The following is a 15,187-nucleotide window of genomic DNA, read 5'->3' on the forward strand; positions in this document are numbered from 1 at the left end:
TTATCTCAGTGGAGGCGAGTGAAAAGCTAGCAAAGGGGAATGACCTGCCTGTATCATAGGAAGGATAGGCAGGCAGGGTGTTGTGTTTTGGTTTTTACTGTTTGCTTTTCCAGGGAGGTTCATTGTGTAGCTCTGGCTGGCTAGGATCTCGCTGGGTAACCAGGCTGCCTTCAGATTTGCAGCAGTCTTCCTGCTCCTGCCCTAGGCTAGTTCTCAGGAAGGGAGCTATGGCTATAACCCTCCCTGTGCAGTGAATCTGGTCTCTTAAAGTCCTTCAAACAGCTTTACATGGATGAGTGTGAAATAGTTTTCAATGCTACCGTACCACCCACATTAACACCAAGGCGAGTACGATTGTTGAGTGACTTTTGAAAATCTTACTAGAACTAGTTTTAGACTTAGGCAGATGCTAACACCTTATATGACCATCATATAATTGATTAGTGGCCACCACTGCCAACTATTAAACTTGACAATGTCTTTATTTATAAGTAGGAGTTCTTTTCAAATATCCCTGTCAGCATCAGAGCCTTATTTGAACTGCATTTACTGCATTTGACCTTCTGGAAATACCTTTCATTTAGTTTTCTGTCTATCTGTGTTAAAGAATCATTAGACAGGCGAAATGTGAATGGTGGCTCCTATTTTGTTAATAAATCTTGTTTATAAACTATAGGACTGTATTACTCTTGAGATCATTTCCATTTATTCTACTTCTGATATTCCTTATAAAAACCCTATTTTATTTTCTGTCAGAAGATAATGGATTTAAAATTTTGACATCCCAAAGTTTAAATAATTGTTACAATGTAACTTAAAGACACACCAAGAGAGACAGAGGGAGACACATACAGAGAGAGTCAGACAGGGGGAAAGAGATTTGGTTATTACCATCACAGGGTTAACACTGGTGCAGTGCTGTAGACTAAGCTACCCACCTTCCTTGGTCTTGACCAGAGTGTCCTCTCGTGGTTTTTCTTCATTCCAGAAGCCTATGCTGTGTTCCGTTTCCTAACAGTTTAGTCATTGTAGTTTCTCAGTATTTCTTGCTTTTTGTGATCTTGGTGTCTTTAATGAATAGTGGTCAGTGATCCTGTCAGCTTTTAATCTGGGCTTGTATGATATTTTCTCATGGTTGTATTGAAATTGGACATATTTGATAGAGAGAGAGAAAGAAGAGTAATGTTTAAAGCCTTCTGTGTCCTGTTGGGAGCTTCACAATACTAACGTCTTACTAGTAATGACGTGACTTTAGTCACTTGATTAACATTTCTCCGCTATGAAATTGTTATCTCCGTGTTTCTGATGAGCACATTTCTTGGGGTTCTGTGTTCAAATCCTAGTCTTCCTCATACTCTCCTCAGGTGGCAACCATTACTATGGGTGGTTTTCTCACGGGGCTTTTTCTTTTTCTTTCTTGTCCCCTGCATTTTCTGTTGAATTCTCCTAAAGAAAGTTTTTCCTTCTCTAATGTTTTGGTCTTCAGAGTTTTTATTCATTATTAGTGGGAACTCTAAAATCCCGGTTTTATCCTGTGGGTTAGCTTCGAGGCTGTTGTCATGTTGCTTGCTGCTCACACTGCCCCGGCTTTGGCAGTAGAAGGCCCTTCAGCGGAAGCAGCCCCTGCCTTCTTTCCACTGTGCAGCCTTCCCCCATGCCCTCTTGAGTGCTTCTCCACTTTCTGATCCCATCTGTAAGTTAATTATCACTGAGAATGAGATGCCTTTCTGCATTGGGCCTGTGTTGACTCTTCTTTTTGTAATGAAGGAGTTAGCTGTCTGTTACAGCTGTAAGAAGAAAGAGCCACTGATTAGCTGAGGAGAGGAGAAAGCAGAGATACAGTTTACAGTATGCTGAACATAATCAATGTCATCTTAATAGCCAAATGTTCCAAATGTGTACACAAAAGTAAATCACTGAAATGTTTCCAAAGGGTTGACACCATACAGATTTACTATAGATATTTGTAATATTACTAATATTAGTGTAATCTAGAGGAAGATGTCAAAGATCTAACTTACCACTGAGGAAAATGAAGTTCTAAGAAGTCTACTTTTGGAACCTGCTGGAAAGCAGCTCATTTCTGTAACCTAGAACAGGAACTTGGCCCTCAAATCACCTGTTACAGTTCTAGTATCTGAAACATTTTGCTAAGGGGCCAACTTCAATTCAATATGTAGTTTTTATGTTTGAGGTTTTTTTAAATTTTAAGTTTTTTATTAATTATACTTTATTTACTTTGTATCCTCCCTGTAGTTCCCTCCCCCCTCCCCTCCCAATCCCTCCCTTCCTCCACCCTCTGCATGCATACCCCTCCCCAAGTCCACTGATAGGGGAGGTCTTCTTTTCCTTCCTTCTCATCCTAGTCTGTTAGGTCTCATCAAAAGTGGCTGCATTGTCATCTTCTGTGGCCTGGTAAGGCTGTTCCCCCCCTCAGGGGGAGGTAATTAAAGAGCAGGCCAATCAGTTCATGTCAGAGACAGTCCCTCTTCCCATTACTATGGAACTCACATGGATACTGAACTGCCATGGGCTACATCTGTGCAGGGGTTCTGGGTTATCTCCATGCATGATACTTGGTTGGACTTTCAGTCTCAGGGAAGACCCCTGTACTCAGATTTTTTGGTTCTGTTGCTCTCCTTGTGGAGTTCCTGTCCTCTCCAGATCTTCTTACTGTTTCCCACTTCTTTCCTAAGATTTCCCGCAGTCTCCTCAAAGGTTGGCCATAAATCTCAGCATCTGCTTTGATAGTCTACAGGGCAGAGCCTTTCAGAGGCCCTCTGTGGCAGGCTCCTAACTTGTTCCCTGTTTGCGTTTTTAATCAGCACACTCATATGCGAATGTGTGGGGGAAGCCCACAGGTACTAAATGGGAGACAGATCCCAGGTCCTTATTCCCCATGCAGAGATGCTGTTGCTATGACGTTTATCCTCCTACAAAGTGCTCATGGATAAATTATGAGCTCACACACACTAATTACATTTTTAAAATGCTAAGTGCTCACTCTTCATTCCACACAATTGTGTATAGGTGACTGCACTGTTTCAAAGCCCAGGGACAGGCCTAGGAGATGGATCAGTAGCTAAAGCACTAGCTGACAACCCAGGTTCGGTCCATGGGACTCATGGTGGAAGGAGAGGACTGACTCCCAAATGTTGTCATTTGATACCTACATGTGTGTTATGACAGCCATTCAGGAATTCACCCAAACACATAAACATACATACACAATAAATAAATGCAAAAAATTAAAGCAGGTGCATAGCATATTTTACACATTGTTTTCTATTTAGAACATATCTAGAATTTGTGCTATCCATTGTATATCTAGCCACTTCTTGCTTAATTTCTATATATTACATAATTATATTTATTTTCCTAAAACAATACCCTCTTAAATGATAGTTACATTGTTTTCACTCTTTAGCTCTCATAAACAATACCGAAGTTAGTACCTTTAACAGGAAAAATTATAGTAAACTGTGCAAATTTTCCCTTTATGTGCATGAAGAAAGCCAACCAGCAGTTTCATATTATTTAATCGCATTTTCTTTCCCTCTTGCATATGAAATACATATGCAAGTGTTTAAGCAAGAGTCCATCACACTCTCTTCTATTTCTTAATAAGATTTATGGACAACCTCCTATGTCTGAGATAGTGTCCTAGAATGTGAGATTATAGCCATCATTACAGACCTGCGTGGCAATATATGGTGACAAATATTACAGGACACTGTAAATGTTAGATGGTAGTGCTACAAAGGAAACTCAGTAAGGAAAGGGGACATAGAGTAGTCAGGATGGGGCCAAGTGCTATTTTTGTGAAATTTTTCTTTTTTTCTTTTATGCATATGAATATTTTGCCTGTGTGATGTCTGTGGCATCATGTGATTACATTGCCCACATAGGCCAGAAGAGGGCTCCAGATCCCCTAGAACTGTAGTTGTGGTAGGTAGCTGCCATGGGGGTGCTAGGAATCAAACCCAGGTCCTCTGAAGAGCAGCAAATGCTCTTACCTGCTGAGCCTTCTCTCCAGACCCTATTTTAGCAGAGGACTTACAAAATGACCTGACATGGAGGAGTGGAGCCTGCAGACACCCTAGGAATGAGCATCCCACACAGAGAAAGCAGCCTGCAGAAGCAGTTATGTCTGTATACTGAATCATGTCAATTCCTTTAGCCACTTCTAAATTATTTTAAAAATTATTTTATCATTATCACCACCACCACCACCACCACCACCACCACCACCACCGCCGCCGCTGCCATCATCATCTTCATCACTGTGAGTATCTGTGTCTGATGCCTTACTGTGAACACCACATGCTTCAGCTCATGTGTGGAAGTCAGAGGACAGCTTCCGGGAGGAGAGTTTCTTCTTCTAGTCTGTATTCTAGGAATTGGACTCATGTTGTCAGACTTCTATGGCAAATGCTTCCACCTATCTCACTGACCCCTTACAACTCTTGTTAAAATTCCTTTATCACTATTGTTGTGATCACATGATTTTACTACCTTGATCTGCATACATACCTTGATACAGCCTTCCTATAGTTTGTTATCTACTTGTTAGGCTGGCTTCCTGAAAAACTGTTTTTTAAGTTATTTTATAAATAACTATCTTTCAAAACTGCCAAAGTGTAGTGCTTCCATGCAATGCAGAGTGAAGAGAAATGCCTCTATCCACCTTCTCCCCCACCAGTCTTTCCCACTCTATCCTGTCAGTCTGTCTAGATTATATGACTTTTCCAAGGCTGTTTCACAATGAAGTATTTCTCGACAGTCATCCATTCAGGTTTTCAAGTTTATTTAAATAGAATCAGTTGCAGCTGATGGTGTTCACTGAACTACTAAAGACTGTTTCTTCATTGCAAGTGGGTTATCCTTAGTTGAACAAATGCGCTAGGTGAGAAACACACGCTCTGCCACCCCTCCCCTCACTTGAGGATAATGCTTCTTTGAGCTTGCCGCCCCCAGGGCCTGAAGCTACTTCTCACCTTGCCGCCTTGACTGGAGGGAACACTGTGCTTTCGGGCAACTTTCTGCTGCATTTCCCTCCCACTTGTCCCTTCCACCCAATTTTGCTGCCTTACATTTTTCGCCTGCTGACTAAGTTGAAGGCATTGCCTCTCTGTGGCGTGCAATCTGTTAACTGGTATCGCAGGGCTGTTTCTTCTGTGCTCACCTGCTACACTATACTGTTTACTGCCAAGTGGCAAAGGGTTTGAAGGGAAGCTAATATTTAAAAGGATCTTTTTGTAAAGGTCACTGAAACTGAGAACGTGTGGTTGTTTTTCTTCACTGCAAATGACTTCTGTCAGTGATGAAATGAAGGTGTATTTACTGTATCTCTCTTGAACACAGAAAAGCACAGCTAGACATTCCACAAGTCTTCCTGCTACACACAGCATATACTCACCTATATCCTCCCGTACTGCTAATGAAGTCTGAGCGCCTCACATGTGTCACTTGAGGATCTAAACCCCAGTCTTGACACTAGCAATGTAACAGCCATGAAAGTTTTCAAACACAGCAGGATTACAGACGGCTCTTGTTCAGCCGCACTTGGGCAGATTCAGTTACAGTTTCTTGTTCAAAGATGCTGGTGAAGGGAGGGAGTTGAGCTGGCTGGGGAAGGGGCAGGATGTAGATCCAGAATGCTATTAGCTTACACATCAGACAGGGATAGATGTGTGTGGGAGCTCGGAGCCCAGCCAGCCGCCTGCCAGGATGACAGCTCTGTCAACCATGGCTGCTCTTCTTGCCAGATAAGCTGCCATTATTGCTGGTTCAGTCAGTTTAACTCCACTGTGCATATCTTTTGACATACAAAATGTGTGGATGTGTATGTTTTATGTGTGTTAAAATGTTATTCCTACCTATAAAGAATCCATTTAAAATGATATTGAATTCATAAGCCATAATTAAAGCAGTCATCGTGAGCAAGGAAAGATTTATATGTGATTAGTGTCAGGAAGAGAGAAACCCACAGAGTGAAAAGTATCTTCTTTTTTTTCCCCCTGAGTTATATTTACATGCTGATTGTTACTGTCCGCCATGTGCCTGTGTACAGGACAGTGTTTCTTGGATTAGTTGGTGAACTGCCTGCCTTGTAGGCAGTTGAAGGGTGGGGGATGGGGGCAGAATAGTTTATTAGGGAGAAGACTGAAATGTGAATTTTCAGGTCTATTCTAGACTAACAGACTCTGGGATTCTGGCTGAGAATCAACATTTTAAGATGTGCCTAAAGTGATAATTTTGCATACTAATACTTGAAAATAATATAAAAGTAATTACTCAAAATCATAAATTATTGCTCCTTAAGAAAAGTCACACTTACAGGCTAGACAGCCTCATTTATAAAAGGCTCATAGTGAATCATTTCTTTAGAAAAATAATTCTTCCTGGGATTTGAAAACATAGCATGTTGCCATGCTGAATTTAATATATGAATGATTTACTTAATATATTATACATAGAACTTTTGAAAAGATGTCAGTTGTATGAAGTGAGAAACCCCTATTATCTAATGTTAGTTATGTAATAGTAATGACACTTTTATTGTACTAATATCGTGATGGGCTTGTTAAAAAGCTTGTTATGTTTTATTCATAATAGTCCCTCATAACCCATAAGGTAAGCATTTGTGGATGAGGAAACAGAAATGTATAACTTGACCAATGCCCCACAGGTAGCAGGTGGCAGAATTAAGATTGAGTGTAGGTGGTCTGCCGTCATGACAGGCCGTGGTTTCCAGTACAGTGGCTTGTTTCTGCTCACAGTGCAGCTAACAGTAGCTGCTGGGATGCTGAGATGTTTGTGTGAGCCAGCCTGGCTTAGCAGAGGGAACTCTAAACTAAAAATCACAAGTCCTGAATGTACTTCCAGCTCTACTGCTGCCTGGGAAGTGCAGCTCTTGCCTTGCTAAGACTTGTTTCCTTTATCCTCAAAGGAGGAGGGTAAGGCTCCAGCCATGCCCATCTGGGCATATACTTAGAAACTGTAAATGAGAAGTTAGAAAGAGCTTTTATGAGCTCTGGCCTGTCTTAGGCTTATTTGTTTGATTTTAAGTTTTATTCTTGCTTATTTAGCACTTCACTGTAGAGGAGCTAATGGTGACTTTACAGGGTTCATTTGTTTTTCCCTCCTTTCATTTTTTAAATTCTGTACCCACATTTCATACTTGCCCCCCCCCTTTTTTTCTAGTCTCTGGATTCTTAAACATAGAGCACTACACTCTATGTATGAGTCCAAGAAGTGTTTATTTCCCAAAATGTTATGTCTTCATTTCCTGAGCAAAACAGAAAACCCATTATGTGCAAGCACCTATTGCCTCTTATCTTCTTACACATCTCCAGTGTTAAAAAAAAAAAAAAAAAAAAAAGAAAGAAAAGAAATGCCCTGATTAGCTCCTCACAGACAGAAGGAACCATTTCAAGTTGAATCTTTTGGTCAAGCCTTTTATTTAATCTTAATAATTCTGCAATTGTGAAGACTGGGTCAGAGTTCAACCAGGCTGTATTCATCCTGACAGGGTTAACAAGTGTGTCAGATTGTCGAGTCATGGCTATAATTGGCTTTGGCTTTGAGGTTTCTGTTCATAATAAACAATGGGCCCCAAGCCAAAAAAGCCTGTGGTTTATACCCGCATACTCATGATTAAATATTTCTGGTGAGTTTGCCTCATATTCTTTCTCTTGCCCAGGAGCTTGCTTTCTGCTTCTTCTGTGAATCATATCAGAAGCACACCCATAATTAAAGAGAGTGTGACCTGTGGACTTTCCATTGCAGCTGAGGACACTGTGATGACTTCACTCTGGTTTGAGTGTTAGAGGAAATGCAGAGACATGGCCTCGTCAGAAGAAAATAGACAGTCCCCCGGACACTCTGCATCTCTCACACAAACAGTGCACCCTAAATGGCCTTTAGAAGTTGGGGGGGTCAGTCTTTGCTCATCACTGGCTGCTCTGGATGGAAATACTGAAGGGTACTCACTTCCCATGGGTTCCTGTCATCTTGTTGGAGTACACATTTGCCATGACTCACATTATACAAATAATCTGAAGAATTTCTTTTAAAGTATCCAAAAGAGTAAGTGTGACAGGAAAGCAGGAAGGAAGACTATCCGTAAGAGAAAGGGACCAGCAGGGAGCAGGATCATAGGGAAGGGAGGTGACTAAGAATGAAGTATGATGACACATACGTGTACAAATTGTCAGTGAAACACATTACTTTGTATACTAACTCTCACAAAAAACTTCAGCCAACTGAAGAATACTGAGAGCAAGAGAAGTAGTCTTCCTTAGAGAAGGACACACCAATTGGTTATCCAATACCAATAGTCAGCCCTGAAAACATATATACATGTAACATTGTACAGCCTGAGCAGGTTACATTTAGAAATATATGCGTATATACACGTACATATATGCATATAACAAGAACTATTGACAAAAGAGGCCATAAATTTCAAAGAGAGCAATGAAGGGTATATAAGAAGGCTTGAAGGGAGAAAAGAGAAGGGGGAATGAAGTCATTATAATCTCAAAAATAAATGATACAACATTTTTAGGTTAAATTTTTTAAATCAAGATAAACTAGCACAAAGTGTTACCAAATTATAACTTGTAGACTTGAGGGACGTTTGCCTAAACTTCTGTATTAGCTTCATGAAATTGTATTTACTTGTTGCAAATACAGGATGTGCAGGAAATGTGACAGCAAGACAAAAAACAAAAAGCACTCCTTTGATTATTTAGTCATTGACAGCAGTCATTCTATTGATATTTCACTGTCCTTGATGATCCTGTTACCAAATTTAATCAGATGAAAAAGTCCTACCCAAATGAGTTAATCAAACCAGAAGGTAGAAGTTTCACATCAGCCTTCCATATGTTTAGGTTTTAGGTTAACATATAAAAATGGCTAACATTAGCCAATAAAAGAACGAATCTGGGTGAAGTTGACTGTAATAATGTGGACACTAAACAGGCTCTGCTTTGAAGCTTGTGCTATCCCCATGAACCTGTTGAGCACCCAGAAGGATTTGCAGTGATCTCTCCATTTCTTTTAAGCCATTCCCTTTAACTGTTCTTGATTAGTGCAAGGTTGATGAATCTCTCAAGAGGATTTAAGTTCAAGGAACTGACTCTTAATAATTAGAAGATAAAGGGCTGGAAAGATGGCTCAGAGGTTAAGAGCACTGGTTTCTCTTCCACGGGACCTGGGTTCAATTCTTAACACTCACAAGGTGGCTCAGAACCACTATGATCCCAGTTCCAGGGGATCCAGTGCCCTCCCCTGGCCTCTGAAGACACCAGGCATGCACACAGTACACAGATACACATACAAGGAAAGATCCATGTGCATAAAATAAAAATAAATTAATATTTAAAAATAAGCATAAGATAGGAATTGTCAGCGATGTAAATGCTTTCTTGAACTGGTGACTGTCCCCCTTGCACTTTGTGTAATGTACGTATGCAGCCCTGAATTCCTTCTGTGTGTTTATTGTTCATTTGGTTTGGCTTGTCACACTGCTTCTCATAGAAGTACCCAATGGAGACTGCTAACATCAGTGTACTAGTTCCTCTCTTTAAGCAGCCCAGAAAGGAATCCACCTTAGCAGACCTACAGGATGTATTGTTGCTGTTTGTTTCCTACTTGCTCCAAAAGCAGGCGTTTGTAGACCAACTTGAAATTCTTTTCAAATGTATTAATACTTTGTCCGTTTCCTTTTGAAAGTCACATCACTTTTTCTTGGCATTGTTGATTTATTTCTGTAGTACTTTCATGTGCCAAGGGCAAATTAGGCCATTCCCTAGAGAAGAAATCTGCTCGTTCTATTCTTAACTTTGTTTGAGATTGCCTAATCATCTCTGTTCTTCATTGTCTTGGTCTAGTGGTGACTAAAGAAACTGTTTAAAATGCCCCAAGATAGACCTGACTTGAATTGTTAAGATCATTCTCATGTGTGATGTTAAAACTTTTTCAAAAGAATAACTTGTGGAAATAAATTTAAATGCAAGACTTGCTCTGAAGACAGCTGCCAGGTTGAAAGCCCTGATTGTTGTACTCCTGCAAAGCACACTCACTAGGTGATGTTTCATGAGCTAGCTGGAATTTTTTTTTTTTTTCAAAGAACAAAGAGCTTGTATTAAAGCTATTCTTTTAGAATTTTTGTTTTGGGGGCAAGATGAGTTGTTTCTGTGAGCTAGCTGGACCACCTACTTCCCATCACTTCCCCATGCTTCACTCTCAAGAATAAAGTCCACTTCTTAAAGAATGGGCCTGGGGAGCAAGATCCCAGTGTCTGTGCTTCATCCTCTTCAGTAGCTTCGTACGGCTTCTCCAGATGAGAAATCCCATCGCTGGACCAGTCCTGCCTCTGTGGTGAGGAGACACAGTCTTCTGCCACCACCTGTTGCTGTTCTCTTTGCTTCCCACTATGAGCAGGAGGTTTTTAGATATGTCCACTGCGGTCCACCAACCAGTGAGAGAAATGTAAGCACTTAGAAAATTTCCTAGCAATTTGATATATCTGTTGACTTTAACAAAATATTTTTAAAATACCTTAATTTATTATTTGATAATATCTTATGTGTGTAAATGTATTGTGGTCATCTTCATCCCCTGTTACTCTCTCTTCTCCTCCAACTCCCTCTGAATCCTTCTTACCAACAAATCCACTTCCTAATTTGATTTCTTGTGAGTGTGTGTGTGTGTGTGTGTGTGTGTGTGTAATGTGCACATGTGTGTGTGCCTGTGTGTGTGTGTACGTATATAGTTACATGTTTGAAGGCTAGAAAATGTCAGGTGTCCTGTTCTATCACTCTCTGCCTTGTTGCCTTGAGACAGAGGCTCACACTGAACCTGGAACTTGACTGACAACCAGCAATCCCTGCCATCCTCCTGTACCTCCCTACCCAACCACCGCTTGCCAGGCACTCGGGTTACAGCACCTGCCTAATAATGTCTAGCTTGTACATGGGTGCTGAGGACTTGAACTCAGATCCTTATGTTTTCATAGTAAGCAGTTTTACCCATGGAACCATCTTCTCTGCTTCAGCTGCCAGGTTTCATGTTATACACCTCCTTGTCCCTTGGTTCTGAGCCTTCTCATTTGTTTTGCTCTATTTCGATTAAGTTCACTAATCAACCTTATTGAAGCACAGCTTACATACTGTAAGGGATAATATGCAGCCATCTCATGTTTTGGCAAAAACATACACCTATGTAATCATTACTTCAGTCTCTGTCCCACGAGAACATTGTCTGTGAGTCTCTGCAACAGTACTCTCTGCCTGTTGTTAAGCAGTTTTGTTTTCTGTGCCCACTGTTGGAAGTAAGTGGACTATGTTGAAGTAAGCCCTCCAGGGAAACAGCTCTAGGTGTTCTTTCTGGGGTCTGCCACATCAGTTTCATGTATAATAATGTATCTCCAGAAGCATCACTGCTGAGTCGTAGTACTTAAGTCTCAGTACAGTTGACACTGGTGAAATATTGACAGATATCCTTAGAAGTCCCCCACCCTTAGGAGTTAAGGATCTTCTAAGCTTGCACATTTGTTCCTCTGTAGGTTTGTCCCGTGATCAGTGTCTTTGAAGAAGGTGACATACAGCAAACACCAATTGCTTGGCTGTAGACCACGTCCTGGTTTCTAGTAACCGGGCTCTATGAAAGTCCATAGCTGCCTCCTGAAATGTTAGACCTGTAGCCTGTGTATAGATGCCATAACAGTATTTTGAAGTAATAAGGAGTTTAACCAACTGGACTGGGTATGAAGAAAGGTTTGGCTCTTGATGGTTCTGTCTATCACAATAGCTTGAGCTGAGAGGAAATACATTATAACCATTTAACATTTTCTTAGATTTTTTTTTTTTTGAATGGAGAAATAGGAATGCCACTGAGGTAGGTATGCCTGCAAAGCACTGAAGATCCTTCCACAAAGACTGGTTGCCGACTTGTGTGCTGTTTAACAGTGATGCTGTATGGCAGTGTTACCCCTGTGTTCAATGATGTGTCCAAATGCTTGGCATTTCCATGCATTATCTTGGGAGGAGAATCAATTAGTGCTCACTTGTTTTGCTTTATTTATTTATTTTTTTACTGGTATAAGTTACTACATGTTTATTACTATTTTAAACTTAACAGATAAGAAAACTGTCAACTCAAATTCTCTCATTTGTACCACAGTCACATGTACTACTTAAGTCTAAAAATAACCCAGGTATGTTTAAGTAAATGTCATCTAGGGTCTCGTGTAGTGGCCATATGATTTGTCCTTCTAAATGGCCACACTTTGCCTCAGTTGGCGGCAGAGGGAGGTTATGATACACGAGGGGCCATTGGATTTGTTTCATTTTCATTTTATTTAAGGGAAGGACAGCATACAGTGTCTTGAAGGGAGAACCTTCAAAAGAATATTTGGCTCGTTTCCTGAACATAATCAAAATTTCACTCTCCTTTTCTTTGCTAGAAGTTGAATGATTTATATTTAATAATTGAAATGCAACCAGTTCCCTAGACTTGCTCCTGCTTGGTGGGAGAGTCAACACCTAATACAAGAAACCCCTACTCATGATTTCCTCTTATTTTTAACTTTTGTTTTAGAACTCAGCCCAAAACCATGTTTGCTCAAGTGGAATCTGATGATGAAGAATCAAAGAATGAACCAGAATGGAAAAAACGTAAAATTTGAAGAATCTCATTTAAGAATTGTTTACGTGGAGCAAGAGGATAGGGTGCAGTGTTCCCCCTCCTCTGTCTCTCTGTCTCTCTTTCTCTCTCTTTCAATGGTTATGAAATAAAAATACATTTTTACAAACAAGTTTTGTCCTTTCTGTTATTGACTTGTTCAAATATTGATGTCTTCATGTTGCTTGTGCTTACATTTTCTTAAGTGAAATTACTAGACTGTGCTTCATGAAAACAGGAACAGACACAGATGATTACTAAGTGTTTTAGGTATCTTGAGGCCTTGTTTAACGGTTACTGGTCTTGTACAGAGGGGAAACACACGATGAGCTATATTTCTATCTTGAACTAATCTAGATCCATAATATGGAAGTAGGGAATCAGAAAGCTTAGTATTTCTGTACAGTATTACAACAGTTGTTTACATGACTGTAAATAATTAGATGAGTTCAAACCAAAGTGTGGCCATGCTAGGAGAGAGCACCAATCTGATTGTGTCTCACTATGATGCTTAGGGCTGAGAGAGCATGCTTGGAAGTCAGACGACTACAGGTACTTTATCTTTGTGTCTCTCTTCCAGCCTCATGGTGGGAATACTTACCCCATCAGTTTGTCAGGAGGGCTAAATGAAATGCACATGTGTAGCATTTGGCACAGGACTGGATGTATACTAAGTTTATACTAACTATGCTGTTTTCAGATATGGTTAACAATATCACTTTGTCTTATATTTTTTGTCAATAGTATATTACAAAGGCATGGAAATGCTTTGAAAATGTAAGGATCATTCTGAAAGTTTTACTTGTGAATAGAAAATGAAAACAAATGTTGGTAGTTTGTCCAAAGTAATAATGAGTCAATAGAATAAAATGTTGTGGGCTAATTTCCCATACACATGGGTCATTTTTGCATGTTAAGTAAGCCCCACTAGACAATTTAGTTTTAATACTTAACTTTTACCCTCCTGTTCTCATTTGTTCTAGTGAATTAAGTAATTATAAATTTATAAGGCAAAAGTATGCCCCCAAATCCAGTTCTATACATTTCATCTCACTCCTCTTTTAAAAAATCTATTTTAGCAAACTCCTACCCTTCTCCCTTATTACTACAGTATTCTAGAGTGGAGGTGGCCATTCTTTAGGTAAAACATTAGGAACTCCGTTCTTGTCCTTTCACTCTCACTCGTGACCCATCCCCTTCTCTTAAATCTGTAAGGTCACAGGTGATAAGAAAAAGCACCAGTGTGGGCCGAGTGTGCAGTATGTGGCAAGTCCTCCCTTGTCTTCTTGCATGAAATGACCGGATTCCCAGAGAAACCTCATGATGGTACAATTACTGTTTCAGCTTTGATGAGACCACAGTCAGTCTCTGCAGGGTAAGAGCCGTGGAGGGGTGTGTGAAGACTCAAGGGCTCTCTCTGGACAACAGTAATTATCAAATGCCCCCAATTTCCTTTTCCTGTTGAGACACACTGTATCTGAAATCAATCTCAGACCAATACTTTGTTCCACATCTTAGAATTTATAAATATATCGCATTGATGATGAAATTTTTCAAAAGTTACCACATACATCGCCACTGCTACCCCACCACCTAACGTATACGTTGCATCATATGAAAGTATTCATCATGTATATCCAAAGGTTGCTGCAGTGCTTGGGGGTAGGAATAAACATTTGCTCATAGTAGTCTTGGCAACACCTGCTCTGAAGCAAAGGCAGAGAAGGACAAGCACACGCAAGATTTTCTCACTTCTATCCATAAGTGGATGGGCCTTCCTGTGTTTGAGACTATTCATGTCACTCTAAAGATGGATTGAAAATTATTTCTTCCATAGAAGGTTGGCAGACATACAAGGATTTCAGTTTTGAATGTGTTGAGGAAGGGCCTTAGAACCAGGACTAGACAAATAGTGGGTGTTTGTTTTAACTGGTCCTGTCAACACTGTGGACATCACTGACTATACAAGGCTCAGAACCCATTACCTGTCGTATAACTTTTTGTCCCCTACTGTGATTGACTGTCTTACTGGTTGCTTAGAGGAGGAACTTGGAAGTCATTGTCATGATGCTAGCCACTCCCCTACTTCATTAATTATGTTCTGCACATGCCCTGTGGGTCTCTTAAAATTACCCTTCTCCTTTACTAAAATTTAGGCCCTCTTCATCATCACTCAAGAGTCTCCTTCACAACTAATCTCTGTTTTAATCTGGCCTTTCTCTATCTATGATTAACTTCAGAGTTAAACCAAAAATCTGAATTAAATCTATTCAAACCCCAAATCTATCATGTTACTCCTTTGCCAAGAACTTCCCAGAGTCAGTAATTCTGATCCATTTGTGGGGCATAGCCAAGATTCAGCTTCTTGTGTAGACTTCTGCTGATCTCACATAATTCTGAGGTCCAGTCTCATTGTTCACAGAAGGTACCCCAGCTTTCAGCACCAACATCTTTGCACTTGCTATCCTCTCCCTTCCCTGTCTACTTGGAG

The 15,187-nt window shown here is 40.3% G+C and overlaps 1 protein-coding gene across 1 annotated transcript in view; it reads left to right on the forward strand.

Annotated features, from left to right (window-relative positions):
• Wdr70 (WD repeat domain 70) overlaps positions 1-12,771 on the forward strand; it is a gene marked incomplete in the record, with an annotated part of 139,360 nt that extends 126,589 nt beyond the window's left edge. Inside the window, 1 exon segment of the mRNA XM_055601069.1 lies at positions 12,613-12,771. Within this exon segment, the coding sequence (XP_055457044.1) occupies positions 12,613-12,700 (88 nt within the window).
• Between the last annotated feature and the right edge of the window lie 2,416 nt (positions 12,772-15,187).

The sequence above is a fragment of the Psammomys obesus genome, unplaced genomic scaffold, assembly GCF_907164565.1.
Source record: "Psammomys obesus unplaced genomic scaffold, mPsaObe1.curated_primary_1811, whole genome shotgun sequence".
Taxonomy (NCBI): Eukaryota; Metazoa; Chordata; class Mammalia; order Rodentia; family Muridae; genus Psammomys; species Psammomys obesus.